At 57.3% G+C, this 16839-nt stretch overlaps 1 protein-coding gene across 2 annotated transcripts; it reads right to left on the bottom strand.

The window, feature by feature from the left end:
* Nucleotides 1-4815: 4815 nt before the first annotated feature.
* UBTF (upstream binding transcription factor) lies at nt 4816-15510 on the bottom strand. 2 transcript variants are annotated; one of them, XM_065896746.1, is made up of 20 exons: nt 15453-15510; nt 13778-13953; nt 13134-13217; nt 12881-13036; nt 10427-10491; nt 10029-10149; nt 9536-9646; nt 9059-9192; nt 8763-8904; nt 8427-8468; nt 8182-8295; nt 7926-8081; nt 7441-7575; nt 7058-7168; nt 6577-6665; nt 6284-6473; nt 5441-5488; nt 5268-5339; nt 5027-5170; nt 4816-4941 (listed from the first exon to the last, which is right to left on the bottom strand). In XM_065896746.1, the coding sequence occupies exons 1-20, from the start codon at nt 15508-15510 to the stop codon at nt 4816-4818; spliced, it is 2274 nt and encodes a 757-aa protein (XP_065752818.1). The 2 variants fall into 2 exon arrangements, with proteins under 2 accessions (XP_065752818.1, XP_065752819.1); XM_065896747.1 differs by lacking the exon at nt 9536-9646.
* Between the last annotated feature and the right edge of the window lie 1329 nt (nt 15511-16839).

The raw sequence follows: 16839 nt of genomic DNA, 5'->3' as shown, positions 1-16839 counted from the left end.
GATTGAATGTGAAGGCATCCAGGCTGCTGAAGAAACAAATGCATAGAGATCTTTTAGTCAGGGGGTCAGGGGAGGCTCCCTGGAGGAAGTGGTCTTTTAAGTGGAGCCCTGAATTAACGAGGAAGAGAGGTGAAGAGGAACATTCTAGGCAGAGGGAATGGTTATGTGCACAGGCAGAACGTGGGAAGAGAGTGTGGTGTGTTTGAATCTTGGATGGCTTGTGTAGCTGGAGTTGGGCAGAGAGGCCAGCAAGGGCACCAGATCCCCCAGGGCATTGTGGGCCCTATTTATTCCCTCATTCAACAAATATTTCCTTTTTTTTTTTTTTCTTTTGGCTGCATTGCACGTCATGTGGGATCTTAGTTCCCTGACCAGAGATCGAACCTGCGTCTCCTGCAGTGCAAGCACAGAATCTTAACCACTGGACCGCCGGGCAAGTCCCTCAACAAATAATTCTTGACTGTAAAATGTATGCCAGGCACTTTTAGGTGCTGGGATTACTGTAATGAATGAACAGATACGTTGCCTTCTACTTGGAGAGATAGACAATGAACAAGTAAACAGATACAGAAACAAGGAGATGTAGAAGAAGGCCTCTCTAGAGAGGGTGGTCAGGGAAGGCCTGTGAGGTGACATTTGAGCTTAAGTCTGAAGGATGGGAAAAACAAGCTATCTGTAGTGTTGGGGGAATGGCATTTTGGGTAGAGAAAACAAGTGCAAAGGTCCTGTGGTAGGCATGTTTGAGGAACAAAAGACAGATCCCTTGGCTCGATCCTTGTGAGTGATTAGGAAGAGTGGAGTGAGAGAAGGGTGAGGGGAAACAAGGCTTAGGCCTTTTAGGGTCATTGTAAGACAAGGAGTTGTAAGTGTAAGGTCATCAGATTTGTTTTAAAAAGATAGTTTTGGTTGCTGTGTGCAGAATGGACTGTAGGGGGCAAGAGAGCAAGCAGGAAGACCAGTTTTAGGTCTTTGCAGAAGTTGAGCAATGGTGATGGCCTGAAGAGGATGGGGATGGAAGCAGGTAGACAGATTTGAGAGAGATATGGGAAATGGAACGGACGGGTCTAGGTGAGCGAATTTCACCTCCTTTCACTAAGAGATGAAATAGGGAGTGAGGACTTAAGGATGATACACTGATTTCTAGATTGAATGACCAGATAGTTAGTGATCATCTGGGGTCTTGAGGTATGAGGTGCCTGCAAGATATCCCAAAGGATACACTGAAGTCTGTACGGGTCTGCAGCTTGGAAGAGCGGTCTCTATAGAGACCACCTTTTGGAATGGTTACTGTGGGTGATAACTGGGGGTTCATAGAGTGACTTGAACACCTAGGATAGAATGAGGAGGAGGAGGTGGGACTTCCCCTCGTGGCACAGTGGATAAGACTCCATGCTCCCAATGCAGGGGGCCTGGGTTCGATCCCTGGTCAGGGAACTAGATCCCACATGCATGCTGCAACTAAACGTTCGCATGCCTCAACTAAGGAGCCCACGTGTCACAACTCAGGAGCCCATGTGCTGCAACTAAGGAGCCCACCTGCCGCAGCTAAGACCCCACACAACCAAATAAGTAAATAAAATAAATATTAAAAAAAGAAATAAAATCAATCCCTTATTTAAAAAAAAAAAAAAAGAATGAGGAGGAGTGGATGCCAGCAGAGACGACCAAGAAGTCAAGAGACAGGCAAGTGGGACTTCCCTGGTGGTCCAGTGGTTAAGACTCCACACTCCCAATGCATGGGGCCCAGGTTCAATCCCTGGTCAGGGAAGTAGATCCCACATGCCGCAACTAAGAATCCACATGCCACAACTAAAAGATCCCTTGTGCCGCAACTAAGACCCAGAGCAGCCAAATTAATTTTAAAAAAAGAGAGACAGACAAGTGTCCACTGGGTGTAACTGATGAACATGTTGGTGACCTCAGCGAGTCACCTCAGGGGAATAGTGGGTGGGAGGTGAGGAAATGGGAGACCATGAGGGGCAAGGAGCTTTTCAGAAGTTTGGCCAAGCATGAGAGAGGGGTGTGGGGTGAAGGGAGAGGTCTTAGACGGCCCTGGGTCGTTAGCCCTTGGTGGTTGCAGGAACCCAGCCAAGGCTTGTGGAGGGAAGGCTGTCCTCCTTAACATCAGAGAGCAAGTCATCTCAGCCCAGCCCACTTCCCATCAGAGGTCTGGGTCATTAGGAAAGTCATTCCTAACCCTGGTGAGGCTGAGGGCTCAAGGTGGGAGGGTTACCCCAACTCCCAAAGATAAGCCCTTGCATGACCATGGTGAACACCCCTGACCCTAATGGTTCATTCATCACCTCCGTTTTTCAAGGCAGTGCATTCTGGGAGAAAATAATGTATCTGTTTCCCAAATTCTCAGGCCTTAGTGGTCTGACAACCCGAGGTGAACAAACTGAAATGAGAAAGTGCAAGAACAGTAGCACGAAACAATGTGAAGGCAAGCTGCCTACGGAATCGTCAGGGATGAGGAAGATGGTTCTAGAAAGAAGGGGCAAACAAGCTGGCTTCAAGGGTCTTTCCACATCGAGACTGTCCGGTCGCCCCTGTCTCTACTCGCCCTTCATTGAGTCCAGTGATCAGACAGCAGTCAAATCTTTGTTTTTTACTTTATTGTACAAAAAAAGGGAAAACAAAACTTCCACAGTTGGCCTTCAGCTTAGGCAGACACCTCTAAGCCATTCCCTCCCACCTCCCATGATGCAAATTCAAGTTGCAGTTGTTGTTGAAACCTACAAAAACACTTCTTAAATATTAGAAAAAAACAGGGAGGTGGGGTGGGAGTGAGGGTCCTCCCACCCCAGCCGTCCCATCCCAGTGCCAAAATGCACCGAGTCACCTCTCACAGCACTAACTCCCCCACCACCACAGCCCTGTTTGTACTGTAAGAATTTTTCAAACTTTAAAACAGGAAAAAAAAAAAGTGCCCCATTCAAAGTTGTTTTTAAATGAAAACACATTCCGCTAAAACACAACAGCGCAGGGGCACTCAGGGTAATGGGGTTCTTTGCAGGGGCTCTTGGGAAGAAATAGAACCTTACGGACCCCTGTACCTAATTCCAGGATCCGGACAAAGAGGAGTAGGAGTGGGGAGTGTCCCTCCCTAGCCACCCCCTCCCCGCCACAGCACCATGGCTAAGGCAAAGCAGCTGGTCTGCCTTCCTCTGGGAAGGGGACCTACCTTTCCCATCCCACCTCCTAGGTAGAGTTCCCATTCTTCCCCGTCCCTTGGCTTCCATTCGGAGGGGAAGGTGAAATGCACAAAGCCCCAATTAAATAGGTCACTGATGTGATTGTTTTTTTTAAAAAAGAGAGAAGCCAAAATTTAATAAAAAACAAACCAACAAAAATTAAACCCACAGAGGCAAGGTGGCTTGGCTTATGAAGAATCTAGGAATCAGGGTACCAAAATGAGGGGGATGGCTGGGAAGGTTTAGGAGGACAGCTTGCAAAAGCAGCTTTTGCAGACCTCTTCCCAAAGCTGTGGATTTGGGGAGGTGGGGCGGGGAAGGGAACACACCTGAGAAATCAAAGGAAACAGGCGTGGGGTAGCTGGAGGATATGCGGGGTAAAGACAGGAGGGATGTGTAAGTTAAGAGCTTCCAACACATTTCTTGAAGGCCAGGTTCAGGGCTCAGGGTGGCTGGGTGACCCCTCAGATGAGCTGCAGGGGCCTTTCCCACCAAATCAAAGCTTTAAGCTTCACCTGGTCCGTTCCCCCTCCCCACAGTCCTGCTGGGTACTGGAGACTAGCAGTAGCTCCAATGACCCTGACAGAGGGAAACCAGTATAGGAGACATCAGAGTGGCTTCAGTACACCCCCCAAATTGAATTAGAGATCAAGCAAAGCAGAAGATATGGAGAAAGGGGCCACCGCGGCCTATCCCCACCAGGATCAACGTCTCCCTGGCCCTCACCAACCCTTTTACCAGTTTCACACACTGAGGTGGGCGCCCCCTTCTCTCTTACACGCACAAACGCCCATGTGCCTTTGCACGCATCCACAGGTGCACCCATGCTATGTATAGGCCGCACACGCACGCGCACACACACACACGCGCACACACACTTTTCCACACGCATCAAGACCGTTTTAAAAAAGTCCCAAACCTACCCCCTAAACCCTCCCTCTCCCAGAAATGACAACAGAGACGGCAGCCGAGGTCGGTAGGAAACGTCTCGTTGACAGCTCAGAGCTTAAAAAAAAAAAATATATACACATATATAAAAAACACTTCTGCCCCCTCCCCGCCATGAGTGGGTCCAGGCAGCTCCTTCCCGCAGGGGGCAGGAGAGGGCCATGGGGCAGTGCCTATTTTCCCATAGGCGCCCGCCCTCCTCTCCCATGTTCCCTGCCTCCAGTTCCAACGTAGGGGTCCAGGCTGCAAGCCCCTCTGGAAAGAAAGGGGTCTTCCACAAGCTTCCACCCTCCCTTGGGTTGGGCTGCAGGTGTAGGGGGCCTCACTGAACTCTTTGGGACCCACCCCCCCCCATCCCACTCCCAGGTCCATTGTCCATGCCGGAACCGCAAGTGCAGACGGGGGTGGGCTGGGCCAGTCCAGTGGTGGCTCAGTCTGATGGTTGTGCTCCCTGGAGGGCCCCCCAGGGCTGATGTCTCTGAGGCCGAAGAGTTCTGGCCTGGGCGCCTCCAGTGCCTCCCCCCACCGTATTTTGTTTTTTTTTTTAAAAAAAAAAAAAAAAAAAAAAAAAAGGAAAGAAAGAAAGTGGGGGAGGCCAAGGGGCAGGGGACAGAACATGGGGGAGAAACAAAGGTGGTCAGTCGGGGAGGGGAGCCCCGGGTGGGGCTGAGCCTCAGTTGGAGTCAGAGTCCGAGGAGTCCCCCGAGGAGGAGGAGCTGGAGCTGCTGCCCTCGGACTCGTTGTCCTCATCCTCGTCGTCGTCCTCGTCGTCGTCCTCGTCGTCGTCATCCTCCTCGTTCTGCGAGGCAAGGAGTGTGCAGTCACCAGGTGGCCGTCCTGGCGGGACCCCACTCTCCCCTCCCATCGGGCCCCGTCCATCCCACCTCATCCCCATCCTCGCTCTCATCCTCGCTGCTGGATTCGGAAGAGTCCCCCCCATCCTCAGAGGAGTCCCCGTTCTCATCATCTTCCTCCTCTTCCTCCTCCTCCTCCTCCTCCTCATCCTCTTCATCGTCATCCTCAGACTCCTGGGAGGGACGGAAGCGCATCAGTGGTCCCTGCCACACCGCTCCAGGCACCGTGGACCCCCCGCTCCCGGTCCCCCTTCTGAGAGGGGCTCCTTACCGACTTAGACTGCAGGGTCGTCCGGCTGGACTTGGGGCTCGGGCCTCGCAGCTTGGTCATGCTCTTACGTTTCTGTAGGAGAGGATGGGGACGTGGGCAAAGGGAGCAGCTAACACCCCCCACCCCGCCCAAGTTCCCTCCTTCTCCCAACACCAGCCCGCTCCCAGACTCACATTCGAGATGTACTCTTTATATGCTGCACGGTCCTGGGGAGACAGACTCTGGGGGAGACAGAGAAGACGTGAGGGTTGAAACACGACCCAAACCACTGCTGACTGAGCATGCTGGCCAAGTGCCAGGCAGTGGGCTGAGCACTGCCCACCATCCCACCTTCGCCCGTCCCAGTCTCCCCGTACCTTGGGTCTCTGCAGAGAACCCCAGGGACCTGAGAACACAGCTCAGTGTTTCTGCTTAAGATGCCCTGAAGCCTTTTCTAAGCTACCCTGTCCTAGGACTGTTGGTTTTCATGTCTGTCCTGTTACTCTACCCAAATGGAGGCTCCAGATTCAGGGTCTTCCTCAACTCAGAGAAGCCCCAATACGATGACTTCCATAGCCTGGCTGCAACACTCCTCCCCAGAAGCCAAGTCCAGAGCCACTGCCAACGCAGTGGGGCTCACCAAACTTCTGAAACACTTAAACCCTGCTAATTCCCTGGGTTCTTGGCCAACCTGCCTGGGTGGCCGGGGAGGACATCAGTGACTCTCCCCGCTTTACAGATCTGACTGCTCAAGCAAGGCACAGAAAGGAAGCTCAGAGGCTAGGGGCTGAGCCAGAATCTAGGAGAGGTCCCCCGGTCCCAGCTGCAGGGAGGAAAAGGCAGTCTGATTTGGATTTTCCCACTCACTAGCTGTGTGACCTTGGCTAAGTTACTTAACCTCTCTGAGCCTTGGTTTCCTTATCTTTGACAGTAATCATTACCCTGAAGGACTGCTGGGACACTGAATGAAATCATGAATGCAGACCAGCCACCACGATGCTTCCGTCTTCCTTCCTAGGGTCCCCCGGCCCTCTCACCTTGACCCAGAGGTCCAGGTGCACTTTGTACTGCTTCTGCTGCTCCTCGGCCTGCTTTTTGTAGTGCTCCTTCTGGCTCTGGGAGATGCGCTGCCAGCGGCTGCCAATCTCCACCATGCGCTCCTTCAGTGGCAGGTGGTTCAGCTGCCCGTTGGACAGAAGCTCCTGGGAGAACTTCTGGTAACCGTTCCTGGGAGGCGGGGGTGTTGCAGGGAAGGTCAGGAGACCAACCAAGCAGCCGTCCTGCGCTGACCCTCCCCATCCCTAGGGTGAACTCCAGCCCCCAGACTCACATGGGAGGCTTCTTGGGTTCTCCCTGGAACTTCATCTTCTTGGATGAGTTTGCAGTAGCCGGGGGTGCCCGCCTCTCACTCAGCTCTCTCTATGGGGACACCCGGAAAGGTCACACTCATCCTCCCGCCTGCCCCATGCCATCTGACTCTCCTTTTATGTACCAGGAAGGAGGAGAAACTGAGGCACAGCCAAGGAGCAACTTCCTAACAGCTCACACCTGTGTCAGACAGGCACTGCCGTCTAAAAGTGCTTTCATAATTGCACTCACACGACTAATATCACTGCCCTCGTTTTAGTGATGCATCACTGAGGCTCCCAGAAGGAAGTTAAGAGACTTACTTAGGGTCACACAACCCAAGCTGGGACTTCTGGCTCCAAGTCCCACGCAGTGAGGAAAGCCGCCCACCCAGGAGGGTGGTGGAGAGAGGTGGCCCCAGCTCCATCCTGCCCCACCGCGCTAACCAGAAGCCCTCTTTCTACCTCATATCGCTTTTGGTCTTCGGCCGCCTTCTTAATCCACATTAGTTTCTCCTTCTTTTCCATGTTGTTCCAAGTCATCTCCATGGCTTTCAAGGCCTTCTCCCGGTCGTTCTGGGGACAGACAGGGGTGTCAGCTGTGGGAAGGGTCACCCAGGGCTGGAGCGGGTCTGCATGGGCGGTGGCAGAACAACCCCTTTGCTATGAAATTAATAATAAAGCAACTACTTATCAAGAAAAAAAAGAGAAAGAAAAAGAAAACGGAAAAAGAAAGCAGGAAAGCAACAACAACAACCCCACACACACACACACACCCCCCAAAAGAAAGAAAAAGAAAAGAGAGAAAAGAAAAAACCCCGAACCACCCCTTTCCCACTGCCTGCCACCTTGAAGCGGGCCAGGTAGTCGCCGATGACGCTCTGTTGCCAGATCTCCTCGGCTCTTTTGGGCGACTCTGGCAGCTTGCCCGGCTTCCTCTCCGACTGGGCCTTCAGGGCGGCCTCCCGGGCCTTGTACTTGGCCTGCGGAGGGGCGGCAGAGGCGTCAGCCTTCCGGCCACCCCCAGGGGGCGCACGTGGCTCGTCCAGCAGTTGAAGGCTCTCCCCGCCACCGGCAAGGGTGGGGTGAGCAGAGGCGTGGGCCGGTGCAGAGGTCTCCGGCCAGGGGCACAAGCCGCCCAGCGGCCCTGCTCCCCAGGGAGCTCACAGCCCACAGCTGACAGCTTCCCGCCTTCCGGCTCGCTGGGTTCCCAGCCCCACCATCTGCGCCCAGGCACCCTTGCGGCTCACACCCCACACACACCTGGGGCAGGGTGAGGAAGTACAGCTAGCCCCCAGGGGAGAAGCAGCCCCTCCGGTCTTGCAAGCCTGACCTTTTTCTTCTCTGACAGGTCGTTCCACATGCGGGCCAGCAGGCGGGTCAGCTCGCTCTCTGAAAGCTCAGGCCGCTCTTCCTGCAGCTGCCGCCGCTTTTCTTCCGAGAAGATGAACATGGCTGACACGGGCCTCTTGGGCTTCTCCGAGCCACCCTTGTAGATGTGCAAAGAGGGTCGGGGTCCACGGGGTGCTCACAGGGAGCCCCGCCTCCCCCCCTCCCCAGGACCTGCTTGGGTCGTGCCCCCTGCCCACCTTGCCCCCTTCCTGGGAGGGCTTCTTGGAGGCTGGGCTGGTGGCTTGCTTCTTGTTGATGTTCAACATCTTCTCCTCCCCCAGGACCCGCTGCTGCTCCTCCTCAGGCAGGCTCTGCTTGGGGAGAAGGGGCGCCACGGGGCTGAATGTCTGGTCCCCAGGCTGCTTCCTGGTTGCCTTAAGGGCGCTGCTCACCAATTCCCCGGCCTCTCTCTGCCCGCTGCCCTCCCGAAAGGAACACTCACCTCTAGAAAACGGAGCAGTTCCACCTCATAATCTTTCTTTTTCTGGGGAAGGAAAGGGAGTCAGGGTCAGTACGGGGGCAGCCTCACGGGAGACCCTCCCATGCTCAGGGGACAAACAGTAGCCCTCAGCAGACCTTCCAGAGCCTGGACAGGGCCTAGTCTCCCTCCATAGGTGGCAAGCGCGAGGCCCAAGAATCTGCCTGGATCAGCCCAGATGCTAAGCCTAGCACCACACCATGTCTGAAGCAGGTGCCCAGGGGTCAGACCTCACGCTTCAAACCCCCAAGGCTCTCCAGGAGTCCTCCCTCTCCAGGGCTGGCTCCTGCCACCGCTCACCTGGTCGCACTTCTTGTGGTAGGCATCCTTCTCCTTCTGGGAGAGCAGCTTCCACTGCTGGCTGCACAGCACCATGCGCTCTGTACTGGGCACGTCCTTCATGTTGGCCATCAGCTCTGCGCAGTACAGCGAGTAGCTGTTCCTGTCACAACCGGCAGCAAGGGAGGAGCGGCCCTGTGAGCGACCTGGGAGGCCCAGGGCGGCAGCCCCCTCACTTCCAGAGCCTGGGCTGAGGCCCTGCCCCCACCCGGCTCCCTAGCTGCCCACTCGCCCACCCGCCCCAGGGCAGCGCTCACGGAGGTGGCTTGGTGGGTCGCCCGTCAAACTTGTCCTTGAGCTGGCGTTCGGCCTTGGTGAGGGTGGACTTGGTGATGCCCTCCTCACTGATGTTGAGCTCGGGGTGCTTCTGGATATAGTCTCGCATAATCTCCTGCAGAGTGAGGTGGGGGGGATGGAGGGCAACGGGGTGTGGGGTTAGCTGGGGCCGGGGGGGTGGGGGAGAGCCGCTGGGAAGGGGAGGCAGGGAGCGAAGCTGGGGGGTGGCCGCGTGTCTGCTGTGTCACACGAGACGTGGTGCCCTGCCCTGCCCTAGCCTGAGATCTCATGGGGTGGGGCGGGGCGGGGAAGGTAGGGGCAGAGGTGAGGGGCCCGAAGGCCCCTCCCTCAGCGGTAGGACGGGGAGAGACTGCCTGCCGCAGAGTGCGGAGGCCGCAGAGTCAGAGGGCAGAGGCTCGTGAAGAGCCGGGCGGGGAGGAGCGCAGCGGAAGCCTAACCTCGTACTCCTTCCGCTGCTCCAGGGCCTTATGAATCCATTTCAGCCTCTTTTTGTCCGAGAGCTGAGACCACTGCTTCCCCAGGGAGTCCTTCACCTCCTTCGTAGTGGCCTGCAAACCAAAAGCCGTCAGACACACACAGGCAGCCAGGGGCAAGGGGGGAGGGGCAGGGGAGGGGGACACAGAGGCCCCCGCCCCCTCAGGCCACAGGAGGTCACGAGAGTGTCCCCCACAGGCCAGGAGGGGAAGGCAGAGAGGCGGCGGGGGTGGGGTGGGGTGGGGCGGGGGGTCCCGCCTGGGTGCGAGGGGACAGGCTCACACACGCACACATGCACGCACTCGCACGCCAGCTGGCCCAGGCCCTGTCCATGCAGCCCACCCCTGGGGAGGGGCCTCCTCTCCTGCTCCCCTGCACCGTGCCCGGCCGATCTGGCGCGGCTCCCCCTTGCCACTACCGTGCGCCCTCCCTGCCACCCCTTGGCCGGACACTCACGTCTGGCCGCACTTTGAGGTACACCTTCTTCTCGTGGGTGTACCACAGCTGCTGGGGGGTTTTGGGCTTCTCAGGGATGTCCGACTTCTTGGCATTCTGGATTAGGTCTGGGTGATCCTCCCTAGCCAGGGCACGGGGAGCAACAGTCAATGGGGGGAGGGGGATCCTGCCAGGGCAGGCCCAAGCTAGCTGCCCCACCCACCAAGGCTCCTTGGCCTATCAGCTGGGGCCTAGCGGGACAGCGGTTGCCTGCCGGTCCCTGCCCTTGAGCCTAAGCCACTAGGGTCTACAGGTAACTCATCCATCTCCCGTGCCTCAAGTGCCAGGCTCTGGTCATTGCTACCCTCTCCTGCCGCACCCAGCGCCCTGGGGCCCTCCTCTGGGCTCCACTGCCTTACCTGAATCGGGCGAGGTTTCGCTCAAACTCCTGTTTCTCCCTCTGGAAGTCCTGAATATATTTCATCTGGGGGGAGGAGGTGACGGGGTCATCCACAACCCAAGGCCTGAGCTACAAAACCCACTAAGTCCTCCTTGCTAGCTATTCTGCCTCCCAGTTGGTGATGTATACAGAGGATGTCATGAGCAGGAAAGGGATGGCGGTCTGCCTTCCAGTGGGCTGAGGATGGGGAACTCAACCGTAGCCCAGACAGCGGGAGCTACAGGGGTCTCCCAGAACACATCCTACATCCTATCCCCTCCCTTTAAGAAAGGGAAAGAGTCCCAGGAAAGGGACATGGCATTATCCAGTCACACAGTAAGCAGCGACAGGGCTGGGACTCCCCGCAACACTACCCCTCTGCCTTTCCCCAGCGCCAGGACACTCCCAGGGAGAGTCAGGAGATGTAGGTCTCGCTCCTGTCGCGCTCTCCTCCCGAGTCTGTGGCAGCTAATGCTAATCCGCCCCCTCAGAAGTGGCCCACAGGGCAAGTGGCAGGCTGAGTCCTGCTCCAAAGGGAGATCGCACTGAAGGGAACCCAGAGTGAATTCCTGTATCTGGATTTTTCCCCCCCATCTGCTACCTTTGGGTCCCTGGCTGTCCTCGGTGATCCTGACACCATCCCCACCCCCACCCCCTTCCTCAGTCATTGCCACCTTCCCTGCCTCTGATCCCTTCTTCCAGGCTCCTGGCTCCTTGGCTCCTTGAGCCCTCCCTCCCCCAGCCCCATCATTCTCCTTTGCTGTTTGGCTTCCCTTCCTTCGCCTGCACCGGCTTCTATCAGCCTGGTCCTCCCTTCCCACCATCCCACCTCCAGCCCGGTATCCTTCCTGCCTCTCCACACCCCTCACTCTGACTTCCTTTCCAGCCTCTTTCCCTTTCTCATCTACATCCTGTCCTGGCTCCCACTCAATGTCCATCTTTCCTTTATCCCTCTTCTTCCCAGATTCACAAATGAGTTCGCACTGGAGGAGGCCAGGGTCTCAAACTCATTGAGCGCAACCCCTGCCTCTCATCAGGCGCAAGAAGCGAGGCAGCTCCACTTCCCTCCGAGGTTCCCACAGAAAACCGGGAGCAGAACCCAGCCGGCTCAGCCCCAGTCGCAGCCCTCCTCACGCAAGACAGCAGCTTTTACAGCCGGAACGCACCACCCAGATCAGGCTCACTCTCCACACCTCAGATCAAGATCAGGCCCGAAGGACTGAAGTAACTTACCGAAGCGCACATACACAGCGATTCAGCAGTAGCCAGGAGAACAGGCTCAAGGCCTGTGTCCCCTGGGCCGGCACTCTGTCCACTCTACCACGGAGTTTCTTCTATCCCTCCCTGAACCTGAGACCCTCTGCCTCTCCCTCCCACCCCGCGGAAATGTCTCGGTGTTATGTGTACAGTCAGTTCTGTGACGGCCCCATTGTAGGGGTCAAGAATGGCTCCAGCGATTCATACTCTGGCTCGGCTCAAGCAGTAGTTGCAGACAGCCGGATCTACCCAGCCAAGCTAGCTCCTTTTCTGGGTACAGAACCAGGCCACGTGAGCCCGAAGCCAGGGTCTGCAGACCAGGAAGAGGGCTACTCCCAGCGCTGGTGCCCTCCCGAGAGCCGGCTGCCTGCAACTCTGTGTCCTCTCCCAGCAAATAAATGTGCCCTCTTGTCTCTCCTGCTGCCCCTTGCCAACATCTCTCCCTGGCTCCATCTTACCATGTAGCATCTCCTCTGTGTGTGGGTCTCTCTCCCCACCCCACCTCACTCGTGTCCCAGCTGCAGTGCTTTGCTGTCTATCTCTGCAAGGTACCACATGATCTCACTGTGCTGTGTCCACCCCTGCCTGGGAGGCTGGGCAGCCCCTGCCCAAGGTTAACGGGCTTGAGGGTCTGGGAGAGCGTGAGGCCACGAGGGACAATGTGTGCAAGGGGAAGCTTGCCCATGTAACCTGTGGACGTGGCAGTGGGAAAAGCACTAGGCAGGGAACCTGAACACTAAACCGGAGTCCTGGGACACGATACCCTCCTGCACCCCCGTTCATTGCCCACAAGATCAGGATAACCCAGTCTCCCGGCGTTACCTCTACAAGCATCAAACGAGACCACGTGGGGAAATAGCAGAAGTGAACAGCTCTGCAGGCCTAACAGTGAGGACGTGTGTGTGAAAGAACACTACGGGTTTTGCCTGCCTCCGTCAGGGTTACACCTGCAGCAGTGCCCACGCCGGACAGTGTGTGGGCCTGGGAGAGGGGGATCAGGTGTAGCTGCCCAAGGCCCTACCCTGCTCAGCTGGCCCACCCACGCCCCTGATGCCAGGTCCCTTGGTCTAAGCCCTCACCACCCCCGACAGATGACCTACACCATATCAGCTGCTCCCGGCCTTTTCCCTCCCCGCACTTGGTCCCCCTCCCCCCACCTTGGTCCCCCTCCCCCCACCTTCTTCTTCTCTGGCAACTCTTTGTATTTCTTGGACAGAATCTTGGTCAGGTCCAGGTTGCTCATCTCGGGGTGGAGTTTTGCGTACTTGGCCCGCTTCTCCATGAAAAAGCGGAAATAAGGGGTCAGGGGCTTCTTTGGGAAGTCCGGGTGTTTCTGGAAGGAGGGACAAGGACATGGTCAAGGTGAGACACTGGCCGTTCTTTGGACCTTGCCTCTCCAAACCTTTGTGCTCCTTCTCCTGGAAACTCACCTTGAGTTTTTTGCCTTTGTAAGGGTTTTTAACATGTTCCTGAGCATCGAGGATCAATTCTGTCAACGTACGGAACTTCCTCACCTGGAGGAAGAAGGGAGGTGAGTGGAAGGGGAAGTTCCGAAGAGGGGGACACCACCCAGGAACGAAGCCTTGTTCCCCAATGGGCCTTCTTTACTTTCCACTAGACTGAAGTTATCAAAGGAGGAGGGCAGGGGCCGACAGTGACACAACTCAGGCAGCCCTGACACCCAGGCAGACACCCAGGCACTGGTCTGTGCTTACTGCAGAGGCCCAGGCAGTCAGTACACAGCACAGGACAGCAACAAGGTGACCGCCTGAACTCGAAATGGTTGTTCATGTCAGCACCTCATTCAAACAGCTCAGGCAACAGACGCTCTAAGACGGTAAGTATTCAAGGCCACACAGCTAGAAAGTGGCAGAACTGAGAAGTCTTGGCCAGTGCTGTCAACCGTGCCACCTCCCGAAATGCACAAGGGCGACCACAAGAGCACCTCGCCTAGTCTCTTTCCTTCCTGTTTATAGACTTCTGTTCCATCTCCTCCACCAGGAAGGTTGAGGCAAGGGTAAGTGTAGATGTGTGTTCGAATGTGTCAGGAAGCATGTGGGGGGGGATCCGTTACCTCGTTAGAAATCTCCACCCATTTGAGCTTGCACATGTCTCCAGAAAAGTCTTTAAATGCTACTTTTTCCCAGTCCATATGTGACTCAGTGGTTTTGAACTTGGAGCTGTCATTGGATGGAAGGTTGTTCTTCATGCATTCCAGCAAAGTCAGCATGTCTTCCTGGGACCAGCGGTCTGGGGAAGGGTAAGAAAAGCCATCACGCCTAGCTCATGCCAGCCCCCATCTGCTCCCCGGTCCTTAAGCACTCAACCCTTCCTTCCCAGAGCATCCCAGACCCTGATTATTTCCCATCTGAAGGCATACACAAGACATGGCCTGGCCTTAAGGAAAAGCCATGGCCATACGGATTAGAGTGGGGACTCCAGTCTAGACAGCATCAGGCCTAGAAACCCAGACGTGGACTCAAGTCTGGCTTACTTCAAAGCTATTATCATTTCTAACATGCCAGCCTGACACGGGTTACAGTTTACTGTAGCGAAGTGGGGGGAAAGGACGCTACAGTGATTTGGGACACTGCTGGAGAACAGCTAGCTTATCGAAGAAAGGGAAGGAGGGAGGCAACACATCTAAACGTGAAGCTAAATTCAATCCAAGTTCTAGGTGGCTACCCTAAATGCGCAGACTGAGGAAGGGGTGTGGGCAGTAAGGAGAACCCATGCTGTTGTTTCTCTCCAGCACAGCTAGAAACTAGCATTAGAGGCATGAGTATTCCACCATCCTACCCCTCCTCTCAAAGAGGACCAAAGGAGAATCTGGGGTAAGTAAAACAATGGTAGAACCATATAGGGCAGCTGTGAGGCAAGGCAGGCAGGTGGGCAAACGCTCCCACAGCCCTGCTCCAGGGAAACACCGCCCCTCTGCTCCCTCCCCTAGAATTCTGAGTTGTCTTCTCAGCCCAACTCCCCATGCAGGCAAAAAACGGAGTCTGGACCAGCTATTTCCAGCCACTGAAAGGTAGCTCCAGTGAGGCCTCTCTGGAGGGTGGCTACCCTGGAAAGTGAGCTGGGAGGACATCTATCCAAGGCTAGGAGTCAAAAGGGCTCTTGTATTTACATCTGGTAACCTGGGCCAGGGTTTCCACAGATGGGTCACATGAACCCATAATCCTCTCTCTTCTCAATGTCCGACAGGCAATGCCAGATGCTCAGATTCATCCTACCCCCTGCCACCCTACACACTGGATCCCCACTGGGTGGGGTAGGGTGTAGTTATTTATCTTTGAGGCCTCAAGCCATCAAAACACCCTTTCTCTCCAACCTGCCTCACCAAAAACTGTCCTCTTAATAACAATAAAGAACCTGAAAAGCCTCCCCAATCCCTCTCATCTCCCCCTTCCTCCACATTCCTCATCTTCCCTCCCGTTCCAGGACACTGTTGGGGACACACTAGAGCTGACTGGGAACCCCAGAAGGAAGACTTGCATATGCCTCCTTCTCCCCCTCTGATGTGGGGGTAATGGAGTGTGAAAAATACAGTTTATAGGTTCAAGGCCAAATAATTTGGGTTTAGCCAAACCCCCAGTGTAAGGGATGTTTGACACTCAAGCCGCTCCCTTCCATATCATTTCAGAGAATGCAGACTGGAGAAAACCTTTAGAAGGGGAGTGGGCCTTGCAGACCTACGTGAGAAAAGAGAATTTAAGTTAAAGAGGCCTGAGGGTCGGGGCTCCTACCTTGGCCTTTGGGGGCGGCCATTTCCAGGTCTGTGGGGCAGTCGGCTTCTCCGTTCATTCTCCAGCCGTCCAGCCACCTCCTCGGTCGTGCTGGCCAGGCAAGCCGGGGTCAAAGCCACCTCACCCTTTAGAAGAGACACCAGTCCCCATTCAGGCGGACTGAGAGGTGCGGGACTGTCTATCCCTCCCTCCCCCAAAGGGGAGGGGGACATAAGCCCACACTCTCAGGGAAACCCAGCCAAGACTCTAGGAGGTTTAATGAGTTGGTGGGGGTGGGAGTGCGCTCCTCCTCTACCTCCTAACCACACCCCCCCCACCCCCGCCCCACAGCTCCTACAGCCCCGCTCCTCGGCGTGCGCCCTCCCCTGCCCACGCGAGAGACTGCTCCCAGCTCCCGCGTGCAGCTATAGCACCCGCCCTCCGCCCTCCTTCCCCCACCCCGGCCAAAAAAAAAAAAAACAAAAAAACTCCTCCTCTTCTGTGCGCCCCGCCCCGGGGAGGCCCCAGGCTGGAGGGCGGGGGAGGAGGAAGGGCGGGTAAAGGGCGCGCGCGGCCGCGGAAGCGGGCACGCGCTGTAGTCTCCTCCTCCCGCTCCCCCCCGGCCGGTTCCCCCCGCCTCCGCAACCCGGCGGGGACCCGGACGCAGCGCAGCCGCCGCCGGCCCCGGAGCGCAGCGGCCGCATCGCCCCCGGGGACCGGATCTGGATTCCCGCCGCCCTCCCCCTCGGGCTCCCGACGCCGTCCCCGCCCGCCTGGGCGGGCGAGCAGCCGGAGAGAAGCGGCCTGGCCTGCCCCCCGCCCCCGAGCCACCCACCCCGGCCAGAGGCGCCGCCACCGCCCAGCCACCCCGACGCTCACGGAGGAGCCCGGCGCAGAGGCGCGACCACGGCGGGAACCGCCGCCTCCTCCCCCGAGCCTGCGGCCCAGCCCCGCCGGCGCCCCCGCCCCGGCCTCCGGGGAGCCGAGCCAAGGAGAGGGCGGGAGGACGGCGGCCGGGAGGCGGGGGAGCAGCGCTCACCGGCCCCGCCGCCCCCTCCGGCGGCCGGAGAGAACTGCGCCTGCCGGCTCGGAGAAGCGCGGGCTCCTCCGCCTGCGGCCGGGGCTCGGCTCGGGCCTCGCTTCCTGCCCTCCCCTCCCCCGGTTCTCGGCGTCCTCTCCAGTGCCCTGGTCCTCTCTCGCCCAGTCCCCTGCCCGGAGATCGCCCCGGGTCTCCTCCGGGTGTCCACCGCACCCACGGCTCGCTCCCCGCCGCCCGGCCCCGGCCCCGGCCCCGACCCCGGCGCGCGTCCTCAGCTGCCTCGGTTACCCGGCGCAGCGCGGCCTCCGGGCTTCCCGCTCCGGCGGCTCCCTCCCCGGCTCTGAGCGGCGGCGCCCTCCCCCGCTCGGC

Source organism: Phocoena phocoena, chromosome 19 (genome assembly GCF_963924675.1).
Source record: "Phocoena phocoena chromosome 19, mPhoPho1.1, whole genome shotgun sequence".
Taxonomy (NCBI): Eukaryota; Metazoa; Chordata; class Mammalia; order Artiodactyla; family Phocoenidae; genus Phocoena; species Phocoena phocoena.
Note: the sequence above shows the minus strand (reverse complement) of the source record. Positions and strands in the feature narration are given on the sequence as shown.

Bases quoted from the DNA above. Each gene is read 5' to 3' on its own strand.
- UBTF (XM_065896746.1), bottom strand. From the start codon at position 15,510: ATGAACGGAGAAGCCGACTGCCCCACAGACCTGGAAATGGCCGCCCCC. The intron at 10,492-12,880 runs GTGGGGGGAGGG...TCCTCCCCCCAG, and splicing joins AGTTGCCAGAGAAGAAGAAG to ATGAAATATATTCAGGACTT. The intron at 6,666-7,057 runs GTAGAAAGAGGG...GTGTCCCCATAG, and splicing joins AAGACCAAAAGCGATATGAG to AGAGAGCTGAGTGAGAGGCG.